Below are 15286 nucleotides of genomic sequence, written 5' to 3' on the forward strand. Positions count from 1 at the left end.
AGCCACACATGTATGCTCTACTGTTGCAGAAACTGTATACAACTCCTAAATATTGCTCTCTTAGTCTCGTAGAGCTTTAATGAAGTTCTCATCTACTTACAGCTGTTAGGACTTGAATAGTACTTTGACAACACCAAAGATGAGTACGTTCATAAACCAATTTAGATGTATTTTTTTTTTTACAGTGGAAAGCACGTACAGACAAAAGAGACATTCTGTTAGAGTAAGCTTTATGGAATGTACAATAGAACACAATACAGCATATCTGTACAGTACAAATTCATTTAAGAATCTGTGTAAGTCTACAAGTCCACAGTTGAAATCAAAGGCTTATTTTTCAAAGAAAACATTTTTTAAGTCACATTCTACCAGACAAAGCAAAATTCTACACTTTGTCCAGGGGGAACAGAATAATCCATATTGTGGCACTCCATACATTACAGTCTCAGTGCTTGGGTTGAAACTGCAGCCTTTATACAATATTTCGCCTTAGCTCCCTTCTATATAAACACTTTCCAAATTGCATTGCTTCATGATGTAGGTTTCAAGCTACAGTTCTTTGAATAGACCAACTTTACAAGAATACTGTAGGTATGATAGAGCACAAACTTATAAAACCACACAGTCCCTGGAGGATTAGCAGGACTGCTGGGATTTTCCTATAAAATGGATCACACACCTACAGGATCCTGTATTTCAGATGGAGCAAGAGAAGTTATTACAGTACAGCCAGCCTCTGGTCCAATATAATCATGATCACCTTCCCTCATGAAACAGTTCATCCCAACTGCAACCAAAATGCTGTGCTTGTTGCAAACTTAATTAGTAAAACTTCAAAGGTTACAAACAGCATGAGCCCATCTAGCCCGTGACTGAGCGCATGACACAAGGATCTTATGCAGGTGCTGTTTGAAAGAAGCCAAGGTGCCACTTCAGCAATGTGGGTGACTAGTGTGAATCTAGCCCACAGTCTCCAGCTTAATATGTTTTGCAACATTGCCTTGTCTTCCATAGCTTGTCCTTTACCTGAGCTGTGAATTGTTCTCAAAACGAATCTGCGTATTGTAAAATAAATAAATAGACTGTTAATGGAGCTGTTTGTTCTGTCAATTCAGCTGAATAAAGAGCTTTTAAAATTCTGTAGACTACCTGTGAGTGAATTCACAGAGGCAGTCTTAGTTTCCCTATGGTGCAAAAAGTCCATAAAACCCATTTACTGATACAATTTCTGAACAAAAATACATGACATTACAAGAATTGGTTCAGATGCCCTGCTAATTTGTTAATATTGCATTTATGCTGTTTATACTGTTCTAGTTTTTGTCTTGCTTTTTGTGATTGCTTGATTTTAGTGATTTAAAATCATTTTCCACCAAAGTGAGCAAAATTTCAGATATAGGTCCATGTGTTCACATTCCTAGTGATCACTGAGAGAATGCAAATTCACCCTTGACAATTTAATCCCGGATATTAATGTTGTGACCAAGCAGGTCAAGTAATACAGTGCCAGCAATTTAAATTCCTATTACTATTAAACCAGTTACAAACAACCACTTTGTTCATTCAACAATATTTCAGCATCACCCAATCCCCAGATAATTTTAGGCTTTTGTGCATGTTTTCAATTTTTTCTAGGGCATTGCTTATTTCAGGAAGATAGTTTCTGGATAGACTTCGGACAGACCTCTGGACATTTCCCTGTACTACAAGTATGTACATTTTCTACTTTACAGTGGATCTTCTAAGCTTTTATGTAGGGCATAGTTACATGTACAGTATATAGGGCATAGTATAATTTAAATGGCATTTATGAAGCTTTCCCATGGTCTGAAGAAGCTCATCTTCAGTATTTATTTGGCTTTGTTATGGCTGTCCATTGTTTGGATCACACATTGTTTTCATGCCTCTGCATGCTTTACTGCTCTTTATCCAACTTTCCCCAGTGCTTCAACCAACAGCCAATGTTTACAATACACTCTTCTAGCATCAAAATGTATCTGATCTAATTATTGCTATCGATGTTTTACCAATGAATGATCAGTAAACAAAATGTAATTTTAATTCACATGTATTTAAAATAATCTTCAAAATACTGTACCTTGAGAATGTATTAACTGCAGAGGGGAGGACGCTGCAGGGTTAGTTTACTGGAGTCTGTGTTCCCAGTACGGGACATGCACTCTAGGTCCTACAATTTAATGAACAACCTGATTAACAGGGGTAAGGCCTGCAACTCTTTACAATGTAGAAAAGGAGTATGCATGTATGAATGGCAAAATCTTTCACAGGCAAAGTGAAATAGCAAAATATGGTATGTGGGGTTTATAAGAACAACACTGTGATCTCAGTAAATTGAGAAGCGGATTTCAGAATTACAAAGGCAGTCACATGCATTCTAACGCAGTCTGGAACTTTACCAGTCAGGACTGGAAGGCTAAGATGTTGACGGTTTTCTTTGACATGCGTGTAGGTCTCACATACTGTACAGTACTGTCTGTATTATTTGGTTAAAGTCATGACTTTCTTTGGTCAATTTCTCCTAAATGTTCTCTGCAATATGAACAACAGATTAAAGGAGAGGAGAGTTATGTTATGTTATGTTATGTTATGTTATGTTATGTTATGATGTTGTTATGTTATGTTATGTTATGATGTTGTTATGTTACTTGGGTGATACTGTAAGTTGTCACAGCAGAAAGCCATTCAGACCTGTCATCTTCTAAAACTCTGCCCATTTATCTTCTAATTCGTTTAATCATTAATAAGCATTGCTGTTCCACAAAAGGTTATTCTGCAAAATATCATTACTGGTATTTATTATTCTTAATAAAATCAAGATACATTTACTGTTTGATAACTGGATTTAGAAAATCTCATGTATTTGGATTTACACATTTATAGGTAGTTTGGTTTATTGGTTCTGTTGTTGATTTGGTTAAGATTCCTTGTTTTGAAAGATATTTGTATGATCATTCAAATTTCTCTGGAAGACCCTGCTCAAAGATTCTTGCAGGGAAAAGAAATAGAGACCAAAGTGCTGAGGTTAAAGAGGACCCTGTTACATCAGTAAGTGTCAAAAACTATTGCTATCAAAACTATTTCTGTTCATTCTTGCAGTTTCAGAATTTAGGAAAAAAAACATGTACTTGGATATTAGATAGGAGAGAGAACAGTACTATTAATCTTTCTTTACTCTGATTCCTAAATTTATTAATATTTGCTTCTAGGAACACACAACATTCACTAGGACAGCCATACAACTATGGAGGGTGCTATGGTATAAGACAACCAGCCTTCTTCAATACTTAGGATACTTATTCTATTAAATATCTTGATTTTTTAGTACACAAAGATACTTTCTTCTAATTACAGCAAATGTTCAAACCACATTATTTCCCCAGAATGTCTGCAGTGGTTAAAATATGTACCTTATTCTAATTTATCAATACACGTACTTTCCCAGGAGGGCAATTTGGAGTCTGTCATGAAACCAAAGGGGGAAACATCCTACAGTAATTAATGTTTATAACAAATTATTAAAGACAAGATACTCAGCTATACAGGCGTGTAAAGGTAATAGGACTTTTGCAAACCCTTACAATAATTAGAAGAATAAGATAACTTTTCTTAGAGAAAAAATATATTTATTGCACAGGTATCCCTTGTTGGTCAGGCAAAACACACACCCTCCCTACTGCACAGCTTTCCTGGTGAAGTAATACATATAGAGAGAGAAGTAGATACATACTGTCGAAGGTGACAGTGTTCTGTTCTGGGATGCAAAGTGTGTGGGATTAGAGTGAAATAAAAATGAACAATACTCTTCTCTCCGTCAGTTGCTCAGTAAATGGTGTTTTGCTAAACTCTGAGCAGCAATGTATTTTTAAAAGGAATAGAGACTCCTGTGGAACACACATAATATCACTCGAGACACAGAATTAACTAGCAGAAAAATACACGTGATTTGAGCATTTCACAACTTGGTCTGGAACTTTGGGGAGTGTTTTAAAAAAACATCCATAGTGCTTTATGTGAAATTTCACTTTACAAACTGAAATGTTAAAGAACTAATAGAAAGGAGTTTTGTGAAAAAAAAATGAAAAGTATACCATCTATTCAAAATGTTCAAAGGGAATTTAAGATTTTTTATGTGAAGCTGGATTAGTGCCCAGACAAAGCTCAGCAATAGCCTCGTCTTCCTGGAAAAGACCATTATTGCCCTGTTTTCTCTCTGCTGGTTTCCAATTTAAAAAAAAGTGCAAGAGATTGCAGGTCAGTAGCTGATCTCTAGAAAAGACAATCATATTGACTTGCTTTGCCAAAGATAAACGTTTAAAGTTTCAATTATACATTTTACAGAGAACACTTTGTTGGAACAGCCAAAGCAATCATTGTTTTGTTAATGCTTTTAGACCAGCATTGTTCATATCTATAAGGGCATTTTCAGATATTGTTTTGTATACAACACGTTGTTCAAACTTATCTTAGGGAACTAAAACAACTGCAGTCAAAAGGCTGAATTCAAACCACATTGCAACCAAGAGATATGTATTCTTAGCTTGGCGGAATGAGTCCAAAGTGCAAAAATAATAGATTATTAGTAAGACACACAGTACCATTAAACCTGATTTGCTTTGTGTTTGCTTTCTTCCAGAGATGTTGGCTTTGCAAAAACCAAATGACAAAAAGGGATTTAACTACAGTATAACATCCTGCTGGCTTTCACAGACTGACAGGTCCGTGATCCAACTAAATCAGAAGAGAAAAAGGACAGGATACCTGGAGAAGATTCCCAAAAGATGGAGGCTCAGAATGTCGGAATTCAGAAAGTCTGAATTGCCACTGGAGGTCAGGATGGAATTCTCATAAATAGTTTCTGAGCAGAGCAATTCTTGTTTTATCATGACGCTGTTTAAAAGTTGAGATACATTGATAACGTTGGCCATTCTTTCGCATTGCTCTTTAACCTCTTGCACCATGACATCATTATAAAAGGCATAATATCTCTTACTCTTCCGGTAGAGGGTAGGGTGTGTGCCTTCTCTTCAACATGAAGCATTTCTTTTACCGCACACAGGAGTGGAGCCGGGTGTAACGTATTGATGCTTTGACAGCAGTTAAGCTCCTGGACAACCTGTGCATGACCCTCAGTGAGATATCATTTCCCTTGCTGACAGTCTCCTGACTGGATAATGACCGCACTGGCGCATTGGAAAGCAGTCGCAGGAACGGCAGAGATCCTGTAACTCTACCCACTCATACCCAATGTAGAATGCTCTCTCTGATTGTTTAATGGAGGGAGTGCTGGAAATCAGGGCCCAGCACGATTTGGCCACTCTCAAGCCGCGACTCGCAGATGCCACCTTGTCCTTCTCGACTCAGACAGTGAGCGGGAGCTGCCAGACCATAAGCGTGCTCTCAGATGACTCAGAGCTGGCGGCCGCTGTCCCTACGCCCCCCAGCCGGCGGAACCCCCTCCCGCCGGAGATGACGGCGGCCGAGGTGACTTTCTCCTTCCTCCCGCCCTCCCGGGCCGAGGACCGTCCCCGCACCCACACCTCGGGGTCGTCCGTCAGCTCGTAGATGGAGCCGTCTTCCAGGCTGTGCTCCAGGGACTCCAGCGAGGAGTCGGAGGCCCCCTCGGCCTTGGCTGTCAGTGGCTTGCCGGGCAGCTGGGAGGTGGAGCGTAAGCGGTACCGCAAGAGGAGACCCCTGCCCCTGGCCTCCCTGAAAGACGAGGAGTGGCCCTGGTGCAGGGACTCCTGGGAAGAGGAGTCGCTCTTGTCCTCTGCTCCGCTGGCCGCGTCTTGGCCGTCCTCCATGGAGTCCTTTTTGAGCAGCTCTGGCGACAGCGTGCTGGAAGTGGCCACCAGGAAGTCCACAGGTCCACAGTGTGCATTCAGAGAGGTCATCCCTTTGCCTGCAGGGGCGACAGCAGAGGTGACAGGGTTTCACACATGTCCCCCAATGCATCAGAAGGCCATCTCATTATTATCTATTACCAGTACTAGGCACCAAGTAATCCATCCATCCACAGCTACAGTATTTCATCCTAATAAAGATTACAGTAAAAGTAACATTATTTTCTACCAAGAGAGCTTATGATGCACGAGATGTTCTGTGTTTAGCTACATCCATCCATTTTCTAAGCCAATCATCCAATACATGGTCACAGGGGAGCTGAAGCCTTTCGCAGAAAGCAATGTCCTGGATGGGATGCCAGTCCATCAAAGGGCTACCCAAACATGCACCCACTCACACCAAGGCCAATTTTCCTAGAAACCATTTAACATACCAGTACTGTATATCTTTGAACAGTGGGAGGAGACTACTAGGACAATATTGCACAATACTGCACATAGGACACTATAGCAGAGTGTTTTTGCTTCAGTTTCCAAAAGCTTCCAGCAAGGGTCATGGTTTACCTGTTATTTTGGGGATACCCTCCAATTTGGGCACAGGCAGCGTGATGATGATGCCCTGGGTAGTACCCACCCACAGCAGACCCTGGCAGATCAGGAGGCTGGTGACACGCACACTTTTCTGGCCTGCAGGTTAGAGGGGCAAAGTCATAGTTAGTTTTATATACCAGGTGTGTGCCATTCACTTCTTCCATCCACTGTTATTTCAGATGTTACTCATTACATATCCAATTGCTTGTGTGCTCATCAATTCCTATCAACTGTTCCTGCTCGGATTGATGGTTTCCACAACAATCATGAAAACGCTTGATAAAATCTAGCTATATTGCATTGTTTATTTCATGTAACTACACTGAGCATTTTTTGCCTCCTAAAACATTGTGCTGATTACACTTCTGAGAGCATTCTGAATTCTTTTCACTTCAGTGGATTGACATCATTTAACAAAGCAATTACTGTAGGGCCGTTTTTCTGTTTCTTTTTTTATTTTATGCACAAGAAAAAAAGCAATTAGTGCTCTCTAAGGCTGAGGAACCATTTGATTACACATCAACAGCATGTCTGTACTGCAGAAGGGTCACAAGGGGTTTCTTGTTGAGCGTTTTGAATTCATACCCTTCACACACTACATCCCACTATCTCCCGAGGTCTGGATAATGTGAATGTCTAAAGAATAGCCAGCATTCTAAGATCCTGTGCAGCAAATTTCAAGACAGGAAACCTGAACAGGGCAAAATGCTGGTTCATGCATGGATGCAAATTACACAGTCAAATGTTACATGATTTGCTTGCAAAATTAATGTTTATCTAATTGATTTATGTGAACACATTCATTAATTTCACAGCGATGCACATGGGGAATTGCCCCTTGTACGCCAACTGAATGACTGAATCTTTGTTAGTGGCAATAGGCAATGAAACACCTGCTATACTCTGCCCAGAAGGGGAAATGGTCAATGCAGAGAACCAGAAGTGCTGGGATGGTTTCTCAAACATGATGAATGCCTTTTGCAGATCATTCTGTTTATTCGTGGCTGGCACGAGTCACCACAAAGTGAAAACAGTGCAGTCGAGGTGCTCACAATAAATGCCTGCACATGAATCCTTGCATGAGAATCACAGGATTGACAAGATAAATACTGTTTCTTTTTCACCTTTGCTTTCTTCCCTTTCCCATGGGTAGACCTGAAGATGTTTTGTTTGAAATAAAATTCTAGATATGGCTCAAAATATATTACACACACTGTTGATCAATTTATATTCAGATCAAACAGTTATCAAACCTATTAGCTATTGAAATTGGTTTTCTATACCCCTAAAATGTTTTAGAGGTAAAAAGTCTGAATGTTTTACAAGGTACATTATTGGTGGCTAAAATGTATATTGTATGGAACTTCTTTGCCCCAAAATTAAGACTGTTAGATTATCTTCGAAACATTAGCAGTTTATGATATTGAGGTATGTCAGAAGACTAAGTGAAAGCCTCTGCTTCATATATTTTTTATTCCACTCTATAATATTTTCCATGCAATGTTAGGCTGAAGTTTTGCTTTTTATATTTTCTTCCCTTATCTTATAAATGTAAACAAAGCCAGTAGTTACAATTTTCTTTGACCTCCAAATCCAGAGGAACATGCCTACAGGGTCACTCCTGCCAGCAGTTCTTATATTTCTACTGCATTGTCTCCCTCCCGTAAAGTAGATCTTTTTAAAAATTCAGTCTGGCAAGGAAGGAATTGCTGCTGCCTGCTATGTCTTGGCGCGCATTCAAGCGCACTGTACAGTCTAGGTCAGCTATGGTCCCTGTGGTCCAAAGCTGAATGATTATCTAATTATCTAAAGAGAAGGTACAGCTTTGCACCACTCTGGCTCACAGTCATGTGCTTGGGGAAACAATTTGTGGTGATTAACAATAATCTAAATTCACTTTCAACATCATGCAAGCAGTAACTTCTGCTGTTGTCAATGGATTTATTTCATCTCTCTACAGTGGATGTTTTTTGCAACATCTATTGGTTAATCCTCACATGACACCTTGAGTTCCAAACATATTCCTAAAACCAAGGAATTCATATTCCCATTTTATTTGGCCCTTTATGTTTGCATGGTTTCTTTAGCTGTCTCTGTCAAAAGCAGTCAAAACCCTCAAAAGCCAGGTTGTTCTTTCACTTTCTTTAGAGTTTTTTTCTAGAGGGAAAAAACAGTTAAAGGCACACTTTAAGAGCACAGGAGCAGTCCTGTAGTTCATTAAATTGTTACAGGGCTTGAGGCTTGTACCACTGAAGAGGTCTGTCTCTTTGTATACTCTATTTAATAATAATAATAATAATAATAATACACTTTATTTCTAGAGCACCCTTCATACAAAGAGCAGCTCAAAATGCTTTACATACCAAGCATAAAAATAAAATCTTAAAATTGAGAGATACTGTATACTTTCAGTTGTAAAGGAAATCACAGTAAAACAACATAAATGTCAATGTACTGTATGCGTGAAAAAGAAACAAATAAAAATGAGGAAAGTTGTAATAAAATAAAAACCATAAAAGATAAAATAAAAAAGAAAGATAAACAGAAAAACAAAGAACCATTTAAACTAAAAGATAAATTAAAAAAATATGTTTTCTAAAACAATGTACCGAGCTTGAATGCCTAATAAAGTGGTAATGAGTTCCATAATGTCTCAAAAGCACTACTGGGCTGAGGTGCCATTTCAGGGGTTTCAAGCCTGATGCAGTTTGAGGTCTGTAGCTCATGATTTCTCTGACAATCCTGATTCCCCCATGACTGTTTCTGCCTCAGCTATCATGTCCCTGCTCTTCTCTTCCTGATCCACACCCCTTGTGACAGGCTGTTAATGCCACTTTTCTGGAGGGAGAAAATCAAGAATGAACCTAATCAAACTGGGACATACTTACAGAGGTATTTAGATAAACAACCACATTTGAATTCAAGTTCTTTGAGTCCAAATGTCCTGAAGTGGAAGGTTTAAGTTTAGATTTTCTTTGAAATGTTCTGAAGCCATAGTAAAAGTCTGTCACATTAATTATTCTGCCATAGTAAGAATGCTGGAAAGTTCTGTAAAATACTTTGGCTGGATCAAAGCTTTTCAGAGTTGGTTCTTTGAAATAATGTGAAATATAGAAAAAACGAGAGTGCTTAAGATATACTTTACAGCTTCTATTAACTGATCATTTTCAAACTTTCAGTGGAGTTGCTGCTATCTCTAGAGACTAAGATGATAGAAATTATAGATCACTTGATCTCTAATCTATAAATCTGCGATTTATGCAGCAGTGAAATTCTCACTGTTGTACAGCACCTGCATTCAGAACTTTAGAGCATCAAAAATCTATAGAAAATGTATTTTAAACCTGGAAATGAAATTAACACCATTCCCATCCCTCTGTAAGTGTCCAGATTATAGTGAGATGTTTGACTACCAGAACACACTTTTTTAAGCATCCATACAGACAAAGAAACCAGAGAACCCACGATACAGAGGTCAGTTTGCCTCGAAAATATTTAAGATCAGCTGTTAGATGTACGGGGTGGAGGAAGTGCCTACTGACGTTGTGCTGGCACCAGGTACACCTGCTTACGAGGTGAAGCACCCCAAAAAAGACAGTTTCCATAGCAACCCTGTCTTCAAACCCCTCGACTGATACAACCTTTCTCCTGTGTCTTGTCGCTCCTTCAAGGCTGCTCTCTTTACTAATTAATCTCGATACCCTTATATGTTCATTACCGGTGTCACGAGCAGTTGTTAGATTCATACTTATTCTCGTCAAATCCCTTAGGTCTGACCGCAGGGACCAGCTTGAACAGGAAAAGCAGAGCCGTCCTGTGAAGGAGGATGTAGGCCTTAATTGCTGGCCTGGTGCAGCTCTCATTAAAAAGTATGTGTGTCCTTGCTAATTTGTGTGATACCTTTTGTCCATCTCCTCACTGTAGCCACAGGGTTACCCTTACACATTTGCACATGCAATGAGCCAGGTCTGACTTAGTGGTAAGATGTAAGTATGACTCCTAGAACATGCAGAGAATTCAGAAGCAATGCTGAAAGGTGTCAGGACTGCCTTAGCAGCACAGGGAATTACAAAGTGAAAGTAGAGACTCTTATACACCTCACACTGAAGTACTAATGTTCTCCTTCAACACAATGGGGCATGAGACCTGACACTCCTAGCTGCTAACTTCACTGATTTGCTAAAACGTTGGATCACCTATACTTCCGATCCACAGTACTTATCAATCACTTATCCTTTTTTTTGTACTGGACAATGTACAATAGGCAGATTTTGCAAAAATCCTGAGTAAAGAGGAAATCTAATCACATAAATTTCTTCCTTCAAATTAATTTACTATTAACTGTTTTTTTGCATATACATTTTAGAGGCTGACTGAATTTTGCCAGATGATTCTGTGCAAAACTTTGGAGCTCTGTCCTTGCACTTAGCTCTGTCTAAAGAAAAACATTGTCCTCCACTCCGGAAAAACATCATCAATCCACATCTTTTCAGAAACAAAAGATTTCGGTCACCACAGATGATATCCACCACAGAACATGTATCCACAATGCATTTAAGAGTTGACTTTACTTGCTTTCACTGTCTCTGAGATTCACAAAATGTGATACAGTAAAGGGCTGTAATGACATGGTCTCACAGGCACGCACTCAACCCAGCTGCAGGAGCTCGGTGATTTCTGGAGGCTGACCGAGTTTGTCGGAAAAAAAAGGACAGGGAAGATTCGGAGAATAAGAGGATAGGACTGGATTCCACAGCAGAGGACGCCACAGGAAGGTGGCAGCAGGACAGGGGTCAGGTAAGTTCTGGAAGTCAGGATCAAGACACAGAGATGGGGTTTTCTCTTCTCAATAATCTGGTTGCAGGTAGTGTGTCAGAAGCCTAGGCTGAGCACAGCAGTGGTTTGGCAGCCCAAACAACAGAGCACCTTCCCCATGGTGGTTCTGGTGTTATATAGAGAATCTGGTCTGATTAATCAGATGATGGAGAACAGACGTGGTCTCCTGTGGCCACCATGGGCCGGGAGCTCCTGCCAGTCCGGGCGTGACAAGGGACAGACAGGATCACACCAGACAGTGGGGCTTCATTTATTGGAAGATCATGTTTTAAGAATAAAAAATGGCTTAAACGGTTAAGAGTTGCATCTGCGATTTAATTTTAAAACCCGAGTGTGGCAGCAAAGCTTGTGTGGGACCGTGATCTCTTTACGGAGCCGCAGATTGACAAGTTCCACTGTATAACAAAGTACTTGAGAGTGCAGGACAATGAATAAAGGCATGATAATCACAGGATTATGTGGGGTCGTGTCTGTATTGTGCTGAACTGAAGGTCTGCTGCAGGGCCTGATCAGAAATGGACTTGCCTGGACTGAGGAAAGTGGAGCGGGTTGAGATGTTGATGTCCTGGAGGTGCTCCAGAGTCTCAGTGTGAAACAGACGGATGAATGAGCCCTCGGAGAACGCCATCCACACGCCGCCACCTGCCCGCGCCATGTGAGCGACGCTCACGGTCTTGTCGTGGTGGGTTTCGAAGCTCTGGCCAAGGAGAGAGTGGTGAACAGATGAAATGGTGACCAGCAGAAAACAAATGGAAATGCAGTTCATTTCGATTGCATGGAATAGATGTATTAATTGCATGGAATCATCTAGCAGGGGAGGCTGTGGAAATGCACTTGCTTGGGCTCCTTTAAGGTACTATCATCAATCAGACAAGCAAGACATGGATCACCTCCTGCAGAGCCCTTGAGATTTTAGTACAATTTTCAACTGTGCTTTATAACATCCGTCTCTTAAATCATCAGACATCTGACTGTTCACTGCACATGTAAAATCCATATTCAGTGTTCTTTCAACCATGTTCTTACAGAAAGAAGGCAAGAAGTTCTATAAAAATATCATTAATACTATTGTACATTGTTGCATTATACATATGGTAAACTTTTTTAAATACTTTGCACAGGTATAAATAGGCCCCCTTTTTAAGCACTATAATACAGAGCTCAGAGTTTCATCCCACACACAGCTAAAAACAGACTGAAGTTCAAGCAAAAGGCACTCAAGAAACTCTGATTGTTTCCTTGGTGACAATGAAGAAAGACCAACTCAAAGAAAACATCTGAAAAGTCATCAGGTAACTGCAGAGAGCCCTTTTGCGACACACATAAAAATCTATTATGTTACTAATTGTTTCCAGCAATTAGCAATGAGGTATTAAAACTAAAGTGTCCAAACGATGAAGTAACAAGCCATCTCTAACTTCATTTCCATTATTTTATTTTTCAGATAATCCACTGGAAAACACACAATTTTTATTCTGGCCCAAATTGTACTTACTATTTATCATTCTTGGTAATAATAGGAAAAAACACAGGACAAGCCTAATGTGCAAATGACCTAGCTGGGATTTGATCCAAGGATCTTTTGATGCTTTAAATTTACTCCACACATTCCAGTTTAACTTTGTGGTTGATAGGTTTTTGGACAACCAGGTCCCAATAAAATCAACATCATTTGGGAAGAAGAAACTGCAGCAGTAAATTATCTTACTTATTTCAGAACTGCTGAATCTCCCAGTTTGACTTTTCTGAGTCAGTATCAGTTAAGTTGTGTTTGAACATGAAATTCTTGAGTAAGTTCTTTTATCTTCTCAAAAATGCCACCAGCCTAACAGTGTTTAAAACAAACATCCCAGCTAAAAACTAGCAGATTGCTCTCATTTAAAGTCAGTTAAATGACTTTTTCAGCACTCACAGTTCTTCAACCATCATTTTCTTTTGGGTACAATGAAGTGGTAGCCATTGATAATGGTGTCAAAAATCGCATGTCATTCTTTAGCAAATGGCTTTTCACCGTAAGATGTTTTTCAAATGCTCTTCCACGATTCACACTCATTTCACGCCTACATCCATTCACCACAAAGAGAAAGGCGTTTCTTGTCACTAAAATCTTTGCTGGGTGAAAAGCTCAGGCAGTTAAACCAGCTGACCAACAGGCTGACCAATTGGCCTGAAAGCCAATGAATTTTATATATACTGCAAGTCAAGATCAAATCAGATTTGTTGAGTTCAGAGTATACTGTGTATTGAAACAAATATGTTTTAATTAACACTGCACAATATACCACATAAATAAAGCAGACAAAACTGCACCTTTTACAGTAGTTTGATCTTGTACTTCTTTTTCGGACTGATGTCACATTTTCAGTTCACTTATACCCTAGATATAAATGACCAGTAGAATAACTTAACAATTCCATTATTTTTAGTAGTACCGTGTGTTTATTAAAATTATTAGGTTGTGTGGTGGATGTCTCATGTTATCTCTATATTAAATGTAATTTGGACATCTTTAGCATTACTGCAAGAAGCAACTATTGTTTAAATGCGACTGTAAAGTATGAGCTGTAAAGAAATGCCCTGATATTGTATCCCACAGCAAGTATTTATCTTTCCCAATACTCTTTATTTTTATTATTTATCTTTCCCAATAATTGCTATGTAAATCAAAGCATGAATAATATCAACTTAACTCTTAACTTTGGAGGGAAATTACACTGCAATTCAAAAATTGCAACTGGAGTTTGCAATTGTATACAGATCCTCCTGTTATGTCTAGGTGTTGTATCAAACTACTCCCTGTGGCTTAAATGCTTTTCTCATGTACTGTTGGAATCATGATATATTGTGTATTAGTTGTACAGTATATAAGCACTGCACAATTAGTAAAGAAACAAAGGCTTGCATTGCTGAATCAATGCAATGCCTGTTTAATGGTAAAGTATACCCATTTTCCATCATCAGTCTCCCACACAGAAATGCGTTTGTCCTAGAATGCTAGACGTTTCCATGTTCCTGCAGCAAATAAAGCTTTACATTGGTGTCAAAGCCAGAACAGTATGGATTCCTTCACATCTACATTGTCATAGAAACAAAAACATCATGACCTTTATCGCTGAACATTCATGCTCCGACTTCTTTGTTACTGGGGAATTAAGAGGTTTGCCTTCCAAGCTTTGTCATTTGCTCCATGGTTTTCAGTGTAAGATATTTTCATCACATCACTATAATAATAATAATAATAATAATAATAATAATAATAATAATAAACTTTATTTTATATAGCGCCTTTAAAGGTGGCTTCTCAAAGTGCTTTACAGGATGACAATAACAATAAATAAGAAGACTACAACAATAAATAAGAAGAACACACAAGATAAGACACAATTACAATTACAGCAATACAACAATAACAATAGAGAAGACCGTGGAAGGTGGTACTAGGAAGAGCAGAGGGGTGAAGAATGGAACCAGTTAAGTAAAGGCTTTTCTGAAGAAGAAGGTTTTGAGTCTGGATTTGAAGGAGTTTAGAGAAGGTGACTTTCTGATGTCCTTGGGCAAAGAGTTCCAGAGCTTGGGGGCATAGCAGGAGAAGGCCCTGTCACCCATACAATGTAGACGGGCTTTGGGGACAGTAAGGAGGGCAGAATTTGAAGAGCGGAGGTTGTGAGGTGGGGAGTAGGGCGATAATAGTTCAGACAGGTATTGAGGTGCCAAGCCATGTAGAGCCTTATAGGTGAGCATGAGGATTTTAAAGTCTATGGAGAATTTGACCGGAAGCCAGTGCAAGGACTCCAGGATAATGATAATGCTAAAATGATAATCCCCTCCAATGAGGGGATATCATCTGCCCTTTTCGTATTTTCAGAGAGCATCATGAGCCCTGTTGTGTTGCTTGTCCATTGGACAGTTCTCTAAAGGTGTCGCAGAGCTTTAATATTTAAAGTGCCCCCTGTGTGGGATCTCTGCCAGTTCCTGCAGAATTTAAAATCCCCAAGTCG

General features: G+C 39.4%; 1 protein-coding gene across 3 annotated transcripts in view; it reads right to left on the bottom strand.

Annotated features, from left to right (window-relative positions):
- Nucleotides 1-213: 213 nt before the first annotated feature.
- Nucleotides 214-15286, bottom strand: part of LOC102696094 (rho guanine nucleotide exchange factor 10-like protein) — a 139643-nt gene continuing 124570 nt past the window's right edge. For all 3 annotated transcript variants that reach the window (XM_015337206.2, XM_069183649.1, XM_069183648.1), the window contains 3 exons: nucleotides 11814-11985; nucleotides 6426-6548; nucleotides 214-5920 (listed from right to left, as the gene is read on the bottom strand). In XM_015337206.2, coding sequence (XP_015192692.2) covers nucleotides 5379-5920; nucleotides 6426-6548; nucleotides 11814-11985 — 837 coding nt within the window. In that variant the 3' untranslated portion in view covers nucleotides 214-5378. The remainder of the gene's footprint in view (nucleotides 5921-6425; nucleotides 6549-11813; nucleotides 11986-15286) is intronic.

This window comes from Lepisosteus oculatus, chromosome 25 (genome assembly GCF_040954835.1).
Source record: "Lepisosteus oculatus isolate fLepOcu1 chromosome 25, fLepOcu1.hap2, whole genome shotgun sequence".
Classification (NCBI taxonomy): Eukaryota; Metazoa; Chordata; class Actinopteri; order Semionotiformes; family Lepisosteidae; genus Lepisosteus; species Lepisosteus oculatus.